Raw genomic sequence first — 18,288 nt, forward strand, 5'->3', positions numbered from 1 at the left:
AAGGAAGTAGGCTAGTTGGTATAGTAATTTCTGTAGAGGAGAAAGCAGTAAGCTACTGAAATCACAGACACCCCTTAGTCAGAATGAGCTCTGAGTGATGCCCGCCCTGGCCTGTGCACTTTTGGCATGCTTTCAAAGACTTGATTTTCTGACTAGCTGGGCTGCTGCAATTACCCAGCATTCCAGAGGTCTCGCTTATATGCTCAGAGCAAGTCACTGTTTGTGTTGGACCAGCAGGGGGAAAAGAAAAAAAAAGTTGATTTCCTGAATTCCTTTATCTGTGAAAGATTGACCATGGGCGATAAGGTCCTTATGGAGCAGGGGAGTTTCCATTTCTGTGTGATGCCGTATTTGTCTCAGTTATGCCATTCATCATCTGAGAGGCTGTGTACAAACCTCCCGTCTGAGTTGCAGTTTCCTCCTTCCTCATTTAAGCAAGCTGGGCCAGATGAGCCCCTCAGGCCCTTTCTAGCTTTCATGGCCTGAAGTTCAGTTTCTTCATCACGTAGGAGCTTGGGACATTCATTACATTGGTCGACTAGAGACAGTTTGGGTTATTTAACTGCTGATAAACTTCCAGCAGATTAACTGTGAATGTATAACAACACTCAAATCCTGCAGAAAGCTTGTGTTGGCTTTGCTGAAAGGATCGGTGGACATCCGGGTAACAAAGCACTCCTAAGTGTCAGGCAGGGGTTGTCAGAAGACAGTGCCCATCAGTGCTGATGCTCACCGGGGACAGTGGCCTGTTTGAGAGCATGGGTGGCAACACAAGGTGGTCCCCGTGCAGCCTGGCATCAGAAGGTCGTGGGTGCCTCCATGCTCCTGACCACCCCTCCCAACCCAAATGCCCTGGCTTCGTAGCCTTTGGCGACTTACCTCACAGTTCTAAGATTCTGTTTGGTTATTTTTAAAATGAAGATAATATCTACTTTTCAGGATAAATAGCTTAAAGGTAATGTATTTGAAAGTGTCTTGCAAATCAGTAAAATTTGGTAAATAGATAACTAAAAACAGCAATTTGTAAAAAAGACTCCAAATAAGATAACTTTATCTGAAAGCTGAAGGGGGGGGAAAAAAGAACATTTGTGTAGTGAGTAATAAACATTTCACAGAGTACTCTCAGATGTATCTCTTTATCCTTACAACCTCGTTTTACAGATGCAGGGATACCTGCAGGTTCCCAGGGTCATGATACCTGAAAACAGTGGAGTGGAGATTCTTCTGGTTCCAAACCGTTGTGTTCCTTTTACAGTATTTTATAGTTAATGTTAAACCTCTGGTAATTCTGGAAAAGGAAATAAATGATCAAAAAGTGGTCATTGTACCTATTTGAGGGATTTCTCCTTATGCCCTCATTATATGACTACAGCTGTACTGACTGCCATTTGAGAACCAAACCCAGGAAAGCCAGACCAGTCACTCCTCACTTTGTGGGATCTTAATTCCGAAACAGTTCCTGGGGATAGCTGGAAGATTTGAATATCTCTGGGATGTCACTGTCCAGTTTTGAAATAATTTTATAAATGGGTTTCTTCCAGGAAGGATCTGCGTCTTTGCCTGAGGAGACAGCCTTGAAGAACTCCTGTAAAGTCAAGCTGGCGATTTCCAAGAAGCAGTCTGGAACCTGCATTCCCAAAGAGACCCACGAGAAAGAAAAAACGTGAGGCCGTGAAGCCTGGCGCCATCCAGACCTCATTGTCTGATGCTGCCATTTCCTTGCGTTGCAGGCTGATCGGAGCACCCCCACTCTACTGGCCCCTGACTTTTGAAGCCCCAGGAATCCCTTGCTCCCTCATCAAATACGGACCTTAAAATGATGATCCTGATGAGACAGCCCTGGGAAAAAACGGATTAGGGACACTTCCTCTGTAGGAGTAGTTGATTCCGTTAATGGGTGACATTTTCAGCAAGTGGGAAATTCTGACTGGTTGAAATGAAATCTGTGGTTCAAAAGAGGTTTTTGGTATTCTTTTCCTTAGTGCCTCACGTGGAAAGAACCACCCCCAAGCTTATGACTGTCGTACCTCATTCCACCTTTTTTGGGGACTAGATTCAAAGGACTTGGAATCACTCCTGCTTCCAAAGCCAACCATTTGGCTTGGGGGTGGAGAGGGCTCAAGACTATGTTCCAGGACCTCACCCAGACTGGCAACATTAATGATGAGACATCCCGCAGGGCCTCCAGATCCAGCCTGGCTGGGGGCTTGCCCCCACTGCCTGCCAGATGACCACCTCCACATGGAAAGACGCAGTGCTGCCCCCCCACCCACATGCCTGGACCCCCATGAGCCTCTCAAAGGAGGCATGGTCCATTTTCCCCACAGGTAGGCTTAGGTTTCTAAACATATTCCAATGGGGCATCTGAACAGTGGATGCCAGCAGTTCTTTGCTTCCTTGGAGGTGTCCATACACTGCTCTTCGTGACCGCACAGTCAAGTGAGAAATGTGAGAAGAGCTCGTGACCAGACACACAGGACACCTGCAGAACAAGATGCCAGCTGAACAGAGCTGTTGGCCACACACAAGGAAGATCGCAAGCTCTCACCGCTGACACTTGGGCCACGTGCCCACCCCTCACCGATGGTTGACCTCTAAGGCGCCACCAGTGTGCGTTCACAGGGATCCCCAAGGACTGAGCAGCTTAAGTATCGTGTATTACTTCCAGAAAGGGTTTAAGATGACTTGCCATGGAAGGCCCACAGATAAAACTGTTCAAGGGAGAATAAAGGTAAGAACCAAATGATGAACAGCAACTGGTGTAAAGAAAACCTTGGCCAAGAACTAGTGCTGCAGCTAGAGCCTGGCGTTTATCCTGGGCCTCCTGGTGCAAAGGCGAGAAGGTTTTCAGGGTGTACAACCCGGTCATTACAGAGTATTGTCTAAAATGGCCTAACACCTGACCTCTGCCCGTGTTTCTGAATAAAGACTGGCTGGAGACTCAGTTTGGTATCTACCTGTTGCCTACGAGAAGATGCGGAGGCCCTCATCTTTGTGGATGGTACAGAGATGGGTCCCAGGCTGCCCTGCTCTCAGTGACATAAGGACAGACATGGAAGGGGATCTTTTCTAAAACTGCAATCACAAAGGGAAGGTGCTCATCAGACCTCCTGGGACCCGAGTGCATGGTCTTACCTCAAAGTCGTTTCCCTTGTTATAGTGCATATTGAGAGCTCGAAAAAGTTCTGAGTCACGGAGAATCACCAGCATTTTGGGATTTGTGACACCATCTGAAATCGCTTGCCGGGCAAATTTCTCCATCTGTATGTAATAAAACTCACGGAAGTTGCTGAACCACTTGATCATCTGGGAGGTGATGCAGCGGTTGAACTGTGCAAACAACAGGATCCATGAAGTCAGACGTTTGCCTCGAGGTGCTCAGAGTCAGAACTGCCAGCTTCCAATTCAACACAGGGGTTAGCAAGAGTGGCTTCAATTCACACTAAACAGGGCTTTCTTTAAAAAAGAAGTCACAGCTATTTTCTAAGCCTATACAGTTATACATGGAAAAATCTGAATTAGCTGTAATGCCCAGTAGAAAACAAATGTATTTTATAGCCTAGACTTATAAAGGTTTTTCACTCCTTAAGTGTGACTTTGGGAGGGCCCAAGGTCAAGATCAGTGTGGTTCCAGTGTCTACAGCACCCAGGTAGATTACATCACAGCCCCAGTGCCCTCTGCCAGGTAGAGCCAAGGGAAGGGGTAATGGTATAGATCAGAGAACTATGTATTGGCAACTCAGAGTTGCAGAATGAATCAAAAATGAGAACTTGGATCAGGGAAGAAGCAAGGGACTGGGTATGAGGAAAATAGCTCAAAACAACAACAACAACAACAACAACAACAACAAAGGATGATTGAGATACAAAGGATACAAAGTATTAACAGCCCCTAACCCAACACCCAGGGTAAAGGAGGCCCTCTGAAACCATGGAAACTTCCAAGGCCTGGTTCCAACCATTAGAGCTTGATTTTTCTCATTGTCACACTGATTTGTATGGTCCTTCACTCAGTTTTGAAACAAAAACGTTCAAAGGTAAATTTAACAGCCACAGTGTCCAACTCTTGATATATTTTTTCTTTTTTATAGTGTCCCCAGCAAAGACAGAACACTAGGTTAAAGGTGCTGTTTACTCTTGGTTCTATAAGCCCGCCTCCTTCCCCAAGTGTTTCTGGGTCTTAGCTATAGCTCAGAAGCTTACGTTCAGAGACGCGACCTTCCTTCCCCCAAAGTTACCCCTGTTCAGTCTCTCAGCCCAGGACAAAAATCCCACAACAAGAAGAGGAGCTAAAGTGCACAAATGATGACCTAGGGTTTGACTCGACGTGGGAAATACCTAGGGCCCCTGGGGAGTTTTGCAGAGACTGAAACTCAGTTGAAGGACTTTACCTGAACATCAGGGAAATAAGCCTTCAGGAGGCTGGAGCTGGGGTAGCGTGTGAAGAAAAACATTAGTTTGGCCTTCTTCAAGTGACCAGGATTGAGGCCCTCCTGGATTTGGCCCAGGGTCAAGGAAAACTAAAACCAGTTTATCAAATGATTTTGTCAAATTATCCAAATGCTAAATTGCCCTGTTCCTTATGGTTTCTATTTAATTTTTTTCCGGTTGAATGATGTATTTGCTTCATTTTTCTGTCTCTAGCAAGTATGATCAGATAAACTTCTTTCTTTGCAGATGCTGAATACCATCTATGTACAGTCAAGTTGCAGAGTTTAAAAAACATTTTGATGTGTTAAAGATCTATTGCATATGTGATAGCAAATACAATTTGTTGTACTCAGTGTGAGTGTGCGCGCTTTCACAATAGGGTGGGAAGAGATGGCAGCTGTCCCCCAGATAAACTATGTTAAATCCCCAAGTAGAGACTTGCTTCTCTCTGTCTCAGTTTCCTCGTCTGTAAAATGAGAGGAGTCAACTAGGTGGTCCCCTTTCTGGCCCTCATCGTTGAGTTTGTGGTGTTGATGCCAGCAAGCACCTAACCTGACTGAGTACCAGATCATGGTACTCAGTGATCTGGCTTTGGCTCAAGAAGCTTGAATTGCCAGGCTGCACTTCTCTCTGTTTGCCTGGCAGAAGTTCCCCCTCACCCTCCCCATCTCAACTCAGATGCCCCCTCTGCTGTGAAACGCTTCCTTGCCGAGGTAGGCCCTCCTTACCCTGGCTACCAGCGTTCTTTGTATAAGCTGTTTTTGTAAGAATGACGTGATTGGGATCTTTAGTGCACGTTTGTCTCCCCATTTAGACTGTGAGCTCCTTGAGAGCAAGGGCCTTACCCTTTCATCTTTGTATTCCACGTGCCTAGCCCGGTGCTAGGAGCAGAGTAGGTGCTCAATAAATGTTTGGTGAATGAAAGAATGAATGAATTGTCAACTTTAATCCACGATTAACTATGGCGATTCTATTCCAACCCATGCCTCTCACTCTGGGAACAGATCCCTTCCCCTTTAATAAGAGCAGGGGGTTGTGGCCTGAAAACCTAGCACCAGGGTGGTAGGGAAATAAAGAGTCTTACGCTAGAACACTTAGCATTCCCAGGAACAATCCTAGGGCTGAGTGGGAAACGTGCAGGGTAACCTTGGAGCTGAGGCTGAGAGCTGTAGCTTTAGGACAATGAAGACTTCTTAGTAGGACAGGTCAGTTTACCCGAAGGAAACCAGACAACTGATTACAACTATAGCTGGCCCAGGCACCCAGGCCACTGTCAAGGAGGCCCCTGCCCCTTGCCTCATTAGCCCTACTTCTTATCCTTCATAAGTGCTGTGGAAAGAATCCTGGATTGGGAGTTCAAAGACCCAGCTTCAGATAATAGATTTTGCCACCTAGTCGCTGTGTGACCCTGGGCAAGCCGCTTACCTTCTCTGGGCCCCATTTCTAAATTGTGGAGTGTAGTGGTTGAAACTTGTGCTTGGAAGTCAGATGCTGGCTTTGAATCCTGGCTCTGCATGTGTTTGTCTTTGAGCAAGTTAGTCTGCTTCTCTGTCCCTCTCAGATACTGATCTAGAGTGGATACTTGAGGGTGGTGAGGTAACTCGGGCTTACAACCCCTTATCTGAAACAGTGGGCCAAATGGACACCAGGTTTCAGAATTTATTTTATCAAGGCAATATGGTGCGTGTATGATGTGTTAGTTACTGCCCACAGCAGGGTCTGTGGCAGCTGTCCAATCAGATAAAGTTGCAGCGGCAAAATCAATGACTAATTGTGCTAAGTGAGATAGTCTATAAGAGGCCTCCTATCAGCACAGGGAGGGCTTCCCAGATGCTGCTGGTGGTAAAGAACCTGCCTGCCAATGCAGGAGACACAGGAGATGTGGGTTCCATCCCTGGGTCAGGAAGATCCCCTGGAGGAGGGCATTGCAACTCACTCCAGTATTCTTGCCTGGAGAGTCCCCATGGACACAGGAACCTGGCGGGCTATAGTCCATGGGGTTGCAAGGAGTCGGACACGACTGAAGCAACTTAGCACACGGCACAGGTCAGGTTTTGCAACCAAGAGAATTTCCCATCGACCTTAGGAGAAAGAAATCATAGAGCTTTTCAGAGCGTTTTGAGTTTCAGAACTGTGTCTAGGTGGCAGTGCACAGGGGCACTGTCAGTCCCAATGCCCGCCGCCCAGGAGGTGTGCGGTCACCCATCATTGTCTCGTCATTGTACCCTCTCCACCTGTTCACAGGGTGTCATGTGAATGGAAAGTTCATTTATACTTAAGCATCTTGCTCTTCTGGGCTTTCAAGGCCCAGAAGAACAAATTTATAATTCTAGAATGAGGGAATAATTGGGGCCAGGATGCTGCCTGGGGGCCCCAAATCGTTCCAAAGGTAGCCAACTGCATGACCAGGGCAGCCAGGCCCTGTGGGTGGCCCCTGAAAACTCCTGAAGTTCTCGCAGCCCAAGCCTCATTTCACAAGGCAGGGCCAGGCATACAGAAGGTGCTTTTCTGAAACAGCAGAATACCCTTCCCAGGGGAAGATCAGTGGAGAATCTTTGGGGACTGAGTTCTTGAGGTTCTTCCACAATCTGACAGGGAGACTTAACCAGTGGCCTCTTATCAAAGACCCAGACAGATAGCTTCTCTCACAGAGGGCTTTCATCTGACAAGAAAATCTGTCTATGGTGATATCTCTGTGTCTACTGCCTGAAAGGTGTACTGGTGGCCGTCGAGATGCTCTCCGTATTGGGTTTGTTTGTGGCTGTTGCTCCCTGCCTGCTAGGAAAAGAACCCAGGGGTGTCCAAGCTTGGGCAGTGTTGCCAACACTTGTGACCAGCAGGTGGCGCTCATAGCATTTAGGACACAAGAGCCAGCCTCGTGTGGCCGTGAGCTGGTTCCACCCCATCCTGCCGCCTTCACCACAGCCTGCCAGGTAGAAGGGGCATGACTATTCACCCCTGCTTGTGTGACTCCACAGAACCCAGGAGATGCCATTTAAGGCTGTTCCTGAGAAGCAGCAGCGTGAGCTTGGCTCACTAAAAAAGCCACATCCAAAATATGTTCTCAGGAGCTTTAATCTCATAAGATGCTGATTGAAAGAGGGTTCTTTGGTTTTATGCGTGTGGAACCGCATACATTCTCCTCTTAGCATTTTTCATCAGACTTCATGTTAAAAAGGCTCTGAGAAGTCCCACAGAAATGGAATTAACCCAGTGTTTACCCAAGCAACTTCTTCTCTTGCTTCAACAACTTTTACATTCCTGAGGGAGGGTTACTCTGGAGAAATGCCTGTTTCTGAGTGGGATCTCCCTACGGCTTGCAGAGGTGATGCAGTAAGATTCAGACCCCCTGCAGACCAGCCTGGGCCCCACAGCCTGCTCGGCGGGGGCCCCCACCCTGCTCCACACACACACAGCACCCAGCTCTCTCCTCAGCTGCAGCCTAGAAGCTAGTCCTTAAACTGAAGTCTTCTTACCCCTTTCACCTGGCCTCAGGTCTTGTCCCTGAAGAAAATCTCCCCTTTTCCCATGGGCCCCACAAGTTTCTGGCCCCTCATGTATTGCCCATGAGTTATCTAGTGTGCAGGTAGAGGGGCATGACTATTCACCCCTGCTAGTGTGACTCCACAGACACAAGGAGATGCAATTTAATGAGATGTCTCAATGAAGCAGATGTCTCTTTTTGCCTGAAGAGACAAGAGGTTCCGGGAGCCACGCCTCAGGTAAGGGCATTCCTTTGACCTGTTCTGCCGAGGTGTCTGAGCAGCTGACGTCTCAGTGATGGGGTTCTTCCTTCCACAAGCTGTTTTTGTCATATTTTGGGAGCCCATTTGGGTTTAAAAATAAACAAAACCGTTCCAGACCCAAAGGACTAAGTCAGTAGTGATAGAATCTATGTTACAGAAGAAGGTAAAGGAACTCTCCCAGACCCTTAGATCTCAGAACGTGGTCACCACTTTCTCAGGAACCTACTAGCTATGAGCCACAGGGGAAGGAAGCCCCAGAATGAACATTAAGAAGACCCGCTCTCCTCTGGAAGGGCAGAGTGGTTCCCTGTGCCAAGCAGTTATTTGTCCCCTAACCTCCCCTCAGCGTCCAGAGTTTCTGTCTCTCTGGGCTGGAACAAACGAGAACCCCGATTGCCCAAAAAGGATATGTGGGCCGCAGAGAAAGGAAGCGCGTCCATGCCGGCCTGCCGGCCCCCCGGCTCCATTTTCACCGGGGAAACGAGGGGCAGTCTTTCCAAACAGGTGGACGTGAAGGGCCAGGGGCACTGCTGCTGGCCCAAGGCCAGAGGTCGCAGTTTGGCAGCTCCCCAAGGTCGCAGGGCCACCTTGGAGGAGGGCTGGCTCGGGGCAGATGGGTCCTGAGGAAGATCGCCCCTCCAGCGGCCACCGGGCCCGTGGCCCAGTAGCTGGCCGAGAATCCACTCCTCCTGGATGTGGGCAGGTGCAACCGCCAAGGGACAGTCTGCTGGGGGAGCCTGATAGGGTTTGGGGATCATTCTCGGAGAGACGGGGTACCTGGGAGAATCTAGAGGCTTGGCCAGCGATAAGCTGCCCAGCGGAGCCTCCCCTGGTGGCTGGGCCCGCCTGGGCAAGGCCGCCAGAGGAAGCGGATCTTTACGGGCACTGCCCTCGGGAGGCAAGGGCTCACTTCTCCCGTCTGGCTCTGGCCCCTGGAATCTCCCACCCAGCTGAGTCAGGTGCCCCGAAGGATCCACCAGTACCTTTTGTAACACCGAGTCCACAGCCTGGGATATGGCCCCCGTCAGTTCTTTCTTCAGACTCTCCAGCAAGGCCCGTGCTCCAGCGGGAAGAAACCTGGGCCCCTCAGACAGGTACTGGACTTCAGACACTCTGTGTTTCTCCACCCTGGAGAGGTCCCCGATGGACCCTTGGCTGTGGTCGCTGTCCGCCCCCCAGGGCCCAGACCTAGAGCCATTCCTCTGGTCTGCCGTTGGAGGGCCCTGAGCTGCGGCCCTGGGCTCCACGGCCCGCAGGATGCGCTGCTGCAGGTGTCTCATCTGCTGCCTCAGCATGTGGAGCTGTCCTCTCACCCGAGGGCCCCCCTTCCTGCCGCCGCCCCGGTTCCCGGCGGGGCCTGCCTCCAGGGGGTCTTGCTGCATTGGAAGGCTCTGCTTCCTCTTCCGCCCCTGGGCCTTCTCTGGGTGGCTAGGGCTGTCCCCAGTGGGGGCCCTGCCTGGCCCCAGAGAGGTTGGGGAGAGGAACATGCCTTGGACGATGGTCTCTACTCTGGCCCTCTTTGCCTGGATGTGCTCATCCCCAAAGCAGTCAGGGTCGGAGAAGCTGGAGCTGGGGACCTGACTCCAGGCAAAGGGGGAGCATCTGCTCTGCTCTCTGGGGGACAGGCTTCTTCCACCTTCCATACAAGGTTCTGTCGGATACTGGGCTGGTCCCAAAAGCAAGCTGGAGTTTGGATCCATCTCTTGGCTCCACAGATGCCGTAGTCAGGGTTCCGCAAGACAGTTCCTCCTCTGGAGGCTCTCAGCCGGACATGCACCTCCAGGGAGCTGGGGATTTCTCCTCTCCACTTAGAGGAAGGATTCAGACTCTGGGATTCCAGGCGCTCACCCACCACCTGGGCACTCTGAAAATAGAGATGAGAGAAAACAGGACCTGTGACTTTGAGTGGTTCCTTTCAAACTTGACCAGCAGACGAATCAGCTTGAATCTTGTTAAAATGTAGATTCTGAGTCAGCAGGTCTGGTGTGGGGCAGCGATTGAATCTGTATCCCCAGCCAGCTCCCAGGTGATGCCGCTGGTCCCGACCACAGTTTGAAGACATTCCCAAGAACAGGCCTCCCAAGAGAAAGTTCTTGTCCTGCCAGGACATAACAATAAAATAATCCACAATAATGATTGTGGCAGCCAGTTGCATAACCAGCATTGTGCCAATAACTTTACACCCATTACCTGATGTAATTCTCTTAACAGCTCCGTGGGAATGCTGGCAGTCCTATTTTACAGATAAAGGAAACAGGCTCAGAGGAATTAAGAAGTTACCTCCCTAAGGTCATATAGTTAGTGTCAGACTGGAGTCAGAATAAGATTTATCTTGATTTAGAATGACTTTCTGCAATAGAATCACCCTGGGCACTTGTTAAAAATAGCAGATCCAGTAGGTCGGCCAGTCCTGTTTAACCAGAAGTCCTTGGTGCTGTGTTAGGGCACCTGCCTTTGAAACAAGCAAACTGAAGTCTGAGAACGTGCTGTTTGACCACTATGCAGTCCTGCTCCCGGAAGAGTTGGATCATGATCTTTCAATGTTCTCACCGCTGCTTTTTAAGCATCTACTGTACATCAAGACTTCTTCTGGATGCTTGGAGAGTCTGTGGTGAATAAAGCAGCATAGTCTTGCTCTCATAGAGCAGGACATATAGCAGGGGAAGAGAGAATAAATAAGTACATTTTCAGGTCATGATAACTTCTATGAAGAAAAAAGACAATAAGGGACTGGGATGAAGGTATGGGAGAATGAGGGAGCAATGTTAGAAAAGTCTGCATAAAGCTGTTTTATTCCCATGAATATCAAAGTACACTGCATTTGAACCAGGAGGTAATTCAGGTAGCAGGTATAAGGCACTTCGAGTTTATGAAACATTCATATGTGTAGTCATTACGTCTCGCACCAACCTTGACAGTTGATGTAATTCTCCCATTTTGTTGATGAGGAAACTGAGGCTCATCAAGGTTAAGAATGGCTCTCGGTTACTAAGATTCCAGTCTTCTAATGCAAACACACTTCAGGTCCTTCCTCAAAGAAGACCTGCATAAGAGACTGACTTCTCTGCCTATTAAGCAGATTCATCCTTTCTTAGAAAATTTAAATGAATTTCTTTTTTCTCTACAAATTTCCACTCTTGATTGCTTCTCTAGTACAAATGCTGGTGGGAGAGACTTTGCTTTCTTCCCATTTTCCTCTTGAAGCTTGCTTGGAATTCTCTGCTTCAGGAAATCCCAGATCTTCTGCAGCTAATGGATTCTAGTTGGAGACTTGACCACAGCCTCCACCTGGAGCTGGCTGGCAGCTGGCAGACACACAACACAAGCTCTCTGAGGGCAACTTCATGCCAGCACTAGAGTGAAGGGTAGGAGGAAATGGCAACTGCATGCCATTTTGAGGGAAATGCCACTGAAAGAAGGCTAGGATCTCAGGTCAATTAGAAGAGTCTGGTTTTGAATAAGTAAAACATTTGTAAATTACTAAAAATAAAAATCAATGACTTGCCAAATTAATATAAATGAAAGAATTTGCTATTGCCAAGTTTTACCAATAGTTTGGATAGTTTACTGCCTCTTGGAGAGAGAAACATTTAACTTCCTGTGATCATGGCAATGAATATACACTATTTGTATAATATGAAAAAATTATTTTAAAATCATATCATCTAATAAGCATAACTGGATCATTGCATATACATTAGCTGCTTTCTAACCAATAATGATCACTACACTGGCACAATTGATATTTTAACTTAGAGGGACTAAATAACAATAGTACAAACCATATATATTTTCAGTTAAAATATACATGGTATATTTCCTGGTAGCTCAGCTGGTAAAGAATCTGCCTGCAATGCAGGAGACCCTGGTTTGATTCCTCGGTTGGGAAGATCCCCTGGAGAAGGGATGGGCTACCTACTCCAGTATTCTTGGGCTTCCCTGGTGGTTCAAACGGTAAAGAATCTGTGCGCAATGCAAGAGACCTGGCTTCAATCCCTGGGTTGGGAAGATCCCCTGGAGGAGGGCATGGCAATCCACTCCAGTATTCTTGCCTAGAGAATCCCCATGGACAGAGGAGCCTGGTGGGCTACAGTCCACGTGGTCGCAGAGTTGGACATGACTGAGTGACAAAGCCCCTCACAGCTTCCAAACAGAAGAAGGGTTTGGTTAATAGTTATTCTTAGTGACCATTTCCTAAACTCAACATTTTCAAACCCAGACTCTATGGCTGCCCTCTGCCTTACCTCTCTGCCACCTATCTTCTTGTTCAGTCCAGAAGCTAGAGAGCCTCTTTGACCCCTGCTCATCTTCTTATCCTCAACATGTAGTCACTATGGCTGGTAAATTTTGGGAAAAAAATGACTCTGAACTGCATTCTGCCATATTGTTCCCATTATGTTTTCCTGACTCCGCATCTCCTAATTTTTCACCTGGGCAATTCTAATACCTCATGACTGGTCCCCATCCTCTAGCCTCTTCTCACTCTGGTCCTTTTTCTACATTCATTCATTTATCCATTCAAGAAATATGGGCTGAGTAGTGACAACCAAGAAAATCCTCTGCCCAAGTGGAGCAAACAATTATGCAAATAGAGACAGATGTAATAACTTAGTAAGGAATGGAAGGCCAACATACAGGGCCTTGTTGATAACTGTGAAAATATTGGCCTTCACTCTGAAGGCCAATAAACGAGGACCCAATGGAAGGCTATGTGCAAAGGTGAACTGACTTAGTTTTAAAAGGCTCGTTCTTTACTGGGTGAGTAATAAACTAGGGGTGGCAAGCAAGGGTTGAAAGGAGAGATGGCTTAGGAGGCTCTGGTGATCATCTAGATGATAATAATTCAGATGAGATGGCTTGGACCAGGGTGACAGCAACAGAAGCGGGAAGTGGTGTCAGATCCTGGATATATGTCAAAGTTGAAACCAGTGAGGTTTACTATTGATAACAGATTGGATGTGAGGCCCAAGAGAAAAAGAAGCATCACTGATGATGGCTCCAAAGTGTTCGGCCTGGAAGGATGGAGTTGCATGAACTGAGACGGGGAGGGCTACAGAAGAAGCAGACTTGGGGAGGAATATCAGGAGCCCAGTTTTGAAAGTGATAAATGTGAAATAATGATCAGACATCTCAACAAGGATGCTGAGAAAGGAGTTGGATAACTAGGCCTTGGGCTCAATGGGAGATCTGGGCTAGAAATATACAATTGAGAGTTGCTGGTAAATAGATGGATGTTCTCATCAAGAAGTGAATGTAGACAGAGAGGAGCAGGGGGCTGAAGTCTGAGTCCTGGGACTTAATAGCATGAAGAGGCGGGGCAAGAGGGGACCCAAACAGGAAACACAAAGAGCAATCAGTGAAGCAGGAAGAAGTTTAGTCTAGTCTGGTCCAGGGGTGTGTGAGGTCCTGAGAGCCCAGTGAAGGAAGTGTTTCCAGGAGACTGGAGAGGTCAAGTCACATAAGGATTGTGAATTGACCGTTCAAGTTAGTAATTCTAGATGTTACTCAGAGTCACTTGGGGTGTTTATCAGAGCAGTTTTGGTGGAGTGGAGGGCAGGGGAAGCCTGGTTGGACTGAATTTTAAGGAGAGGACAAGAAGAGGAATTGGTGATGTTGACTGTGACAACTTTTTCAAGGTGTTTTGTAAGGAAGAGAGAAATGGGAAAGTAGCTGGAAAGAGAAGTGGGGTCAGAGAGGGTTTCTCAGAGGAACCCTCCCACGCCATTGGTGGGAATGGAAATTGGCACAGCCACTGTGGAAAACAGCAGGGAGGTTCCTAAAAATAGTTACCATATGATCCAGCAATCCCGCTCCTGGGCCTATATCAGCAGAAAACTCTAACTCAAAAAGATACATGCAGGGAATTCCCTCCAGTGGTTAGGGCTCCAAGCTTCCACTGCAGGGGGCACAGATCCCATCCTTGAATGGGGAACTAAGATCCTGCTTGCTGTGTGGAAAAAAAGATACATGCACCCCTCCCCCCACGTCTGTATTACTTACAGTAGCCAAGATATGGAAGCAACCTAAATGTCTATCAACAGATGAATGAATAAAGAGTATGTGGTCCATACATACAATGGAATACTACTCAGCCATACAAGAGAATGAAATAATGCCATTTTCAGCAACATGGATGGGCCTGGAGATGATCATACTAAGGGAAGTAAGTCAGAGAAAGACAAATATATGGTATCACTTATAAGTGAAATCTAAAAAAACGATACAAATGAACTTTTTTACGAAACAGAAATAGACTCACAGACATAGAAAGCAAATTTATGATTACCAAAGAGGAGATGGAGGGAGGGATAAATTCGGAGTTTGGGAGTAACATATACACACTACTACATACAAAGCAAGTGAGAAACAACAAGGATTTACTACATAGCGTAGGGAACTGTATTCAATATCTTGTAATAACCTATAATGTAAAAGAAGCTGAAAAGGAATAGTCTATACGTATAACTGTACATCAGAAACTAAGACCACATTGTAAATTAATTATACTCCAATAAAAATTAAATTTAAAAAAAGATACTTTCTTGGGATAGGAGGTATCACAGGATGTTTGTAGGCTAATAGCAATGATGTAGTAGACAGATAATGTTTGTTAATATAAGCAAGAGGGGGAGAATTTCTGGAGCTTTGTCTTTGGGTAGGAAGGAGGGGGTGTGATGTGGTGCAGACGAGGAGGGCTGACTTCAGGGAGGAGAACCCTCAGTTCATTGGTGGTAGCATGAGAAAGGCCGGTACGTGGGCAGTGCTGGCAGGTGGGTAGATGCGGTGATGGGAGCTCGGTGGGGGAAGTCCCTTTTGACGGTTTCAGTTTCCTCAGCAACATCGTCATTGACATTAATTTTCTAAAATGTAGGTCTGCTTATGCCCCTCCATGGAATCAAAGCCTTTGCTAGCTTCCTATTTACGGTAAGGTGCAGCTGTCTTGGCTCCTGGTAACCACGGTCTTACTCTAACTCCTCTGGAGCCCCTACCCTCAACCGTTACCTGTGTTGTACTCTCCTGGGCTGTGTTTCCTGAGCTCACCGAACTGCTTCATGCTCCAGATCTTCACACCTGCTGCTCCCTCCACCTGGGAGGCCCTTCTGCTTTCTCACCTGATGAGCCTCTACTCCTCTTTTAAAACCGAACTGAAACGCCTGCTCCTTTCTAAAGCAGTCAGCGTGTCTCCCCCGCACTTCACGCTCTGAGTTCTCCAAGTCGTGCCTGCTCACCAATTGTCACCAAACAGGTTTGTGCTCACATATTCTCTCAGCACTTTATTTGGACTGACTTTTGTCTCCTCATTAGAGGTGCGGTATTTCAGATCCCTCCAACGCCAAGCGCAGAGCCTTGTGCATGAAACAAAACCAACACAGCCAGACCGAGAGACAGAAACAGACAGAAGAGCATAGAGCCACCAACTGCCAAATCTCCCTTGTGGGTTACTGAAGGTATTGTTTCTGGTGTTCGGTGTAGTCCACGTGCCCTGGACGGCACAACCACCAGAGTAAAGGACAGGACTCAGTCTATCTGATGAAGCAAAGATGAGCAAGAATGTTTTGATGTCAGAAACTGGAAGTCCAGCCAGACACTGCCGTGGCCTGTTGCCCAGAGACGGCCACGCCCATCTCCGTAGGACAGCCATGGAAACTCTGCATCCGGGCAGCCAAGAAACAGGAAACCTCTAATGCTGGGCCAGCCTGCTGCCCCAGCCTGCTGCCCCAGTCCCGGATCTGGGTGTGGCTTGAAGCATCGATGCTGTCTGTTTGAAAATTAACTAGCAGCACTCTCACACTCACCGATAGAAATGATCATTGTCACAGCCCTTTAAAAATAGGTTTACTGCTTTTCTTGAAAAGTGAAAGTCATGAAAGTAATACAGGATCATTTTACTTCCCAAATACAGAAATGTGTTAATAGGAGAAGAAAGACACTTATAATGCTGCCTCCCAGAAAAAAAAAAAAAATCACAGCCAACATATTGTTGTTCATCATTTTTTCTGAAATTTTTCTCTGTGTATAAAGCTCCATAATTTTCATAATTCTATTTATTTAAAAAATAAAATGGAATCATAAATACATAGTTCTGTAGCTTTCCATTGTTCCTTTTTTGTGTCAAAGAATATTAATCTACAGCAACATTGTAAAAGCCAATAGTAGTCCATCGTATGGATGGACCATAACTTATTTGGTAAATTCTCTTTCTGTGTGTATATGCTTAGTTGCTCAGTCCTGTCCAACTCTTTGCAATCCCATGGACAGTAGCCCACCAGGCTTCTCTGCCCCTTTCTAGGGACAGTTAGGTTCCTTCCTCTGTTTTCATTGTTATAGCTGTAGAGAGGAGTTGAAAGCATGGACCCTGGAGTCTGCTTGGATTTTTTTTTTTTTTTTAACTTTTTGCTGGTTGACTTTCCACTTGGTGCCAGGCACAGAGTTATGGGGTGTCGGGAAGGTTCTTGTGTGGCTTGAATAGTAAAGAAGGAGATCCTCTTAACTTCCTTTTTGGCATTCTGCTGTTTTGATATTAAAGAATGGAGCTGCTTCTGCTGGCTACTGCCTGTGAAGTCTTGAGGTGGGGAGCTGGGGGAAGGGGAGGGGTGGGGCAGGGCTCTTAGTGCCTAGAGCCTTGGAAGGAAGCCTGGTGGCTGGAGGTGGCCACTCTGGACGGGGGCCTGGCGTTGGTTTTGTTGGGCTGGCCAACAGGCTGCTGCTTCCTCATGGTTTTCCAAGCCAGGTCACGGGTGACCATGCAGTTGGACGCTGGGGCACTGAGGACTTCAACACTGTGGCCATGAATAGGGGTGTGGACTTCTTGAAAAAGAATGTGGCCCATCAGTGCCCAAGTTGACCTTGAGGGGACTGGGGTGGTAGGGGCTGGTGTCCCCAGGGTACTGGGCACCTCTGCAAAAGTTGTTACTGAAAGTGAAACCCAGGGAGCCCTTGTGGTCATGGGTGGCCACCAGCCGAGCTGCTGGAGCGGCTGGCTGCCTAGCTCTTGCTTGTGGGCTGGTGGGAACCTCGACAGAAACCCATGGTCACAGCTGGCAGGGATGAGGGCACTTGATGATGGAGCTCATTTGCAGAGGAGACCACGAGTGGCCACTCCGTGACCCAGACATAGGGCTGCCTGCCCAGATTGAATCCCTAGAGCCACTTACTAGCTTTGGGACCTCTTGGTCCTCAGCCTTCCTCTCACTAAACCAGGAATAACCATAGTATGCACTGTTATCATAGGGCTGTTGTAAGGATCCAATGAGTTAATGTATGTCGTGGATTTAGAACAGTTCCTGGTACATAGTCAGTTGCTGATGTGTTAGCTATTTTTATTATTATTATTGAGATGGTATTGAGATGAACACTCCTATCTATATCCTTGGAAACATATTATTTTCTTATGTTACATTTCTGGAAGTGGAAATTCTGGGTCAAAAACTAGGTATATGTTAAACTTTCATACTTGTCATCCACCTGCTCTCCAGAAATGTACCAACTGATTGGAAGTAAAGATGAGGGTCTGAAGGAGAATTTTTAATTTTAACTGTATATTTCTGTATTAATTGAAGTTTCATCAGAAGGTACTCATGCATTACTTGTACATATACTTTTAAATAGTTTGCTCTCTTACCAACATATCTTTAAAAGAACACATATGATCTCATCCTCACCAACACTGAGCATGTCAGTTCTTTGTCAGTGTCAGCCTTTTAAATCTTCGCCAACATGATAGGTGAAAATGTTATCTCATAATTTGTATCTCTTGCTCATTTTTCATATATTTGGGGAGAAATAGTTATGTTGCATATATTATGAAACTTAAACATGTTTATGCCATTTGGGTCAATGACTCTACATCTAAGAAGTAAAATCAAGACATTATTAAAAAAATAAAATATATTTTTAAAAATTAAAAAAAGAAAATTGATGTGATACCCACAGATTTATGTAACAATGATTACCTTATTATTATTTATAAGACTAGAGAATGGTTAAATAAATTATAAAGTATGTATCATCTATGTGATGCTATGTCATGCAGTCATTTAAAAAATCATGTTTGAGAAGAGTTTGTAGGATATTATTTTATAATAAATAGGGGGAGAGAAAAATCACATTA

The 18,288-nt window shown here is 46.8% G+C and overlaps 1 protein-coding gene across 1 annotated transcript; it reads right to left on the minus strand.

Annotated features, from left to right (window-relative positions):
- Positions 1 to 1,119: 1,119 nt before the first annotated feature.
- PROX2 (prospero homeobox 2) lies at positions 1,120 to 18,027 on the minus strand. Its single transcript, XM_027552449.1, has 5 exons — positions 15,180 to 18,027; positions 8,588 to 10,041; positions 4,392 to 4,499; positions 3,136 to 3,330; positions 1,120 to 1,627 (listed from the first exon to the last, which is right to left on the minus strand). Exons 2-5 carry the CDS (start codon positions 9,875 to 9,877, stop codon positions 1,442 to 1,444), a joined length of 1,779 nt encoding a protein of 592 aa, XP_027408250.1. The 5' UTR covers positions 9,878 to 10,041; positions 15,180 to 18,027; the 3' UTR covers positions 1,120 to 1,441.
- Between the last annotated feature and the right edge of the window lie 261 nt (positions 18,028 to 18,288).

The sequence above is a fragment of the Bos indicus x Bos taurus genome, chromosome 10 (genome assembly GCF_003369695.1).
Source record: "Bos indicus x Bos taurus breed Angus x Brahman F1 hybrid chromosome 10, Bos_hybrid_MaternalHap_v2.0, whole genome shotgun sequence".
Lineage (NCBI taxonomy): Eukaryota > Metazoa > Chordata > Mammalia > Artiodactyla > Bovidae > Bos > Bos indicus x Bos taurus.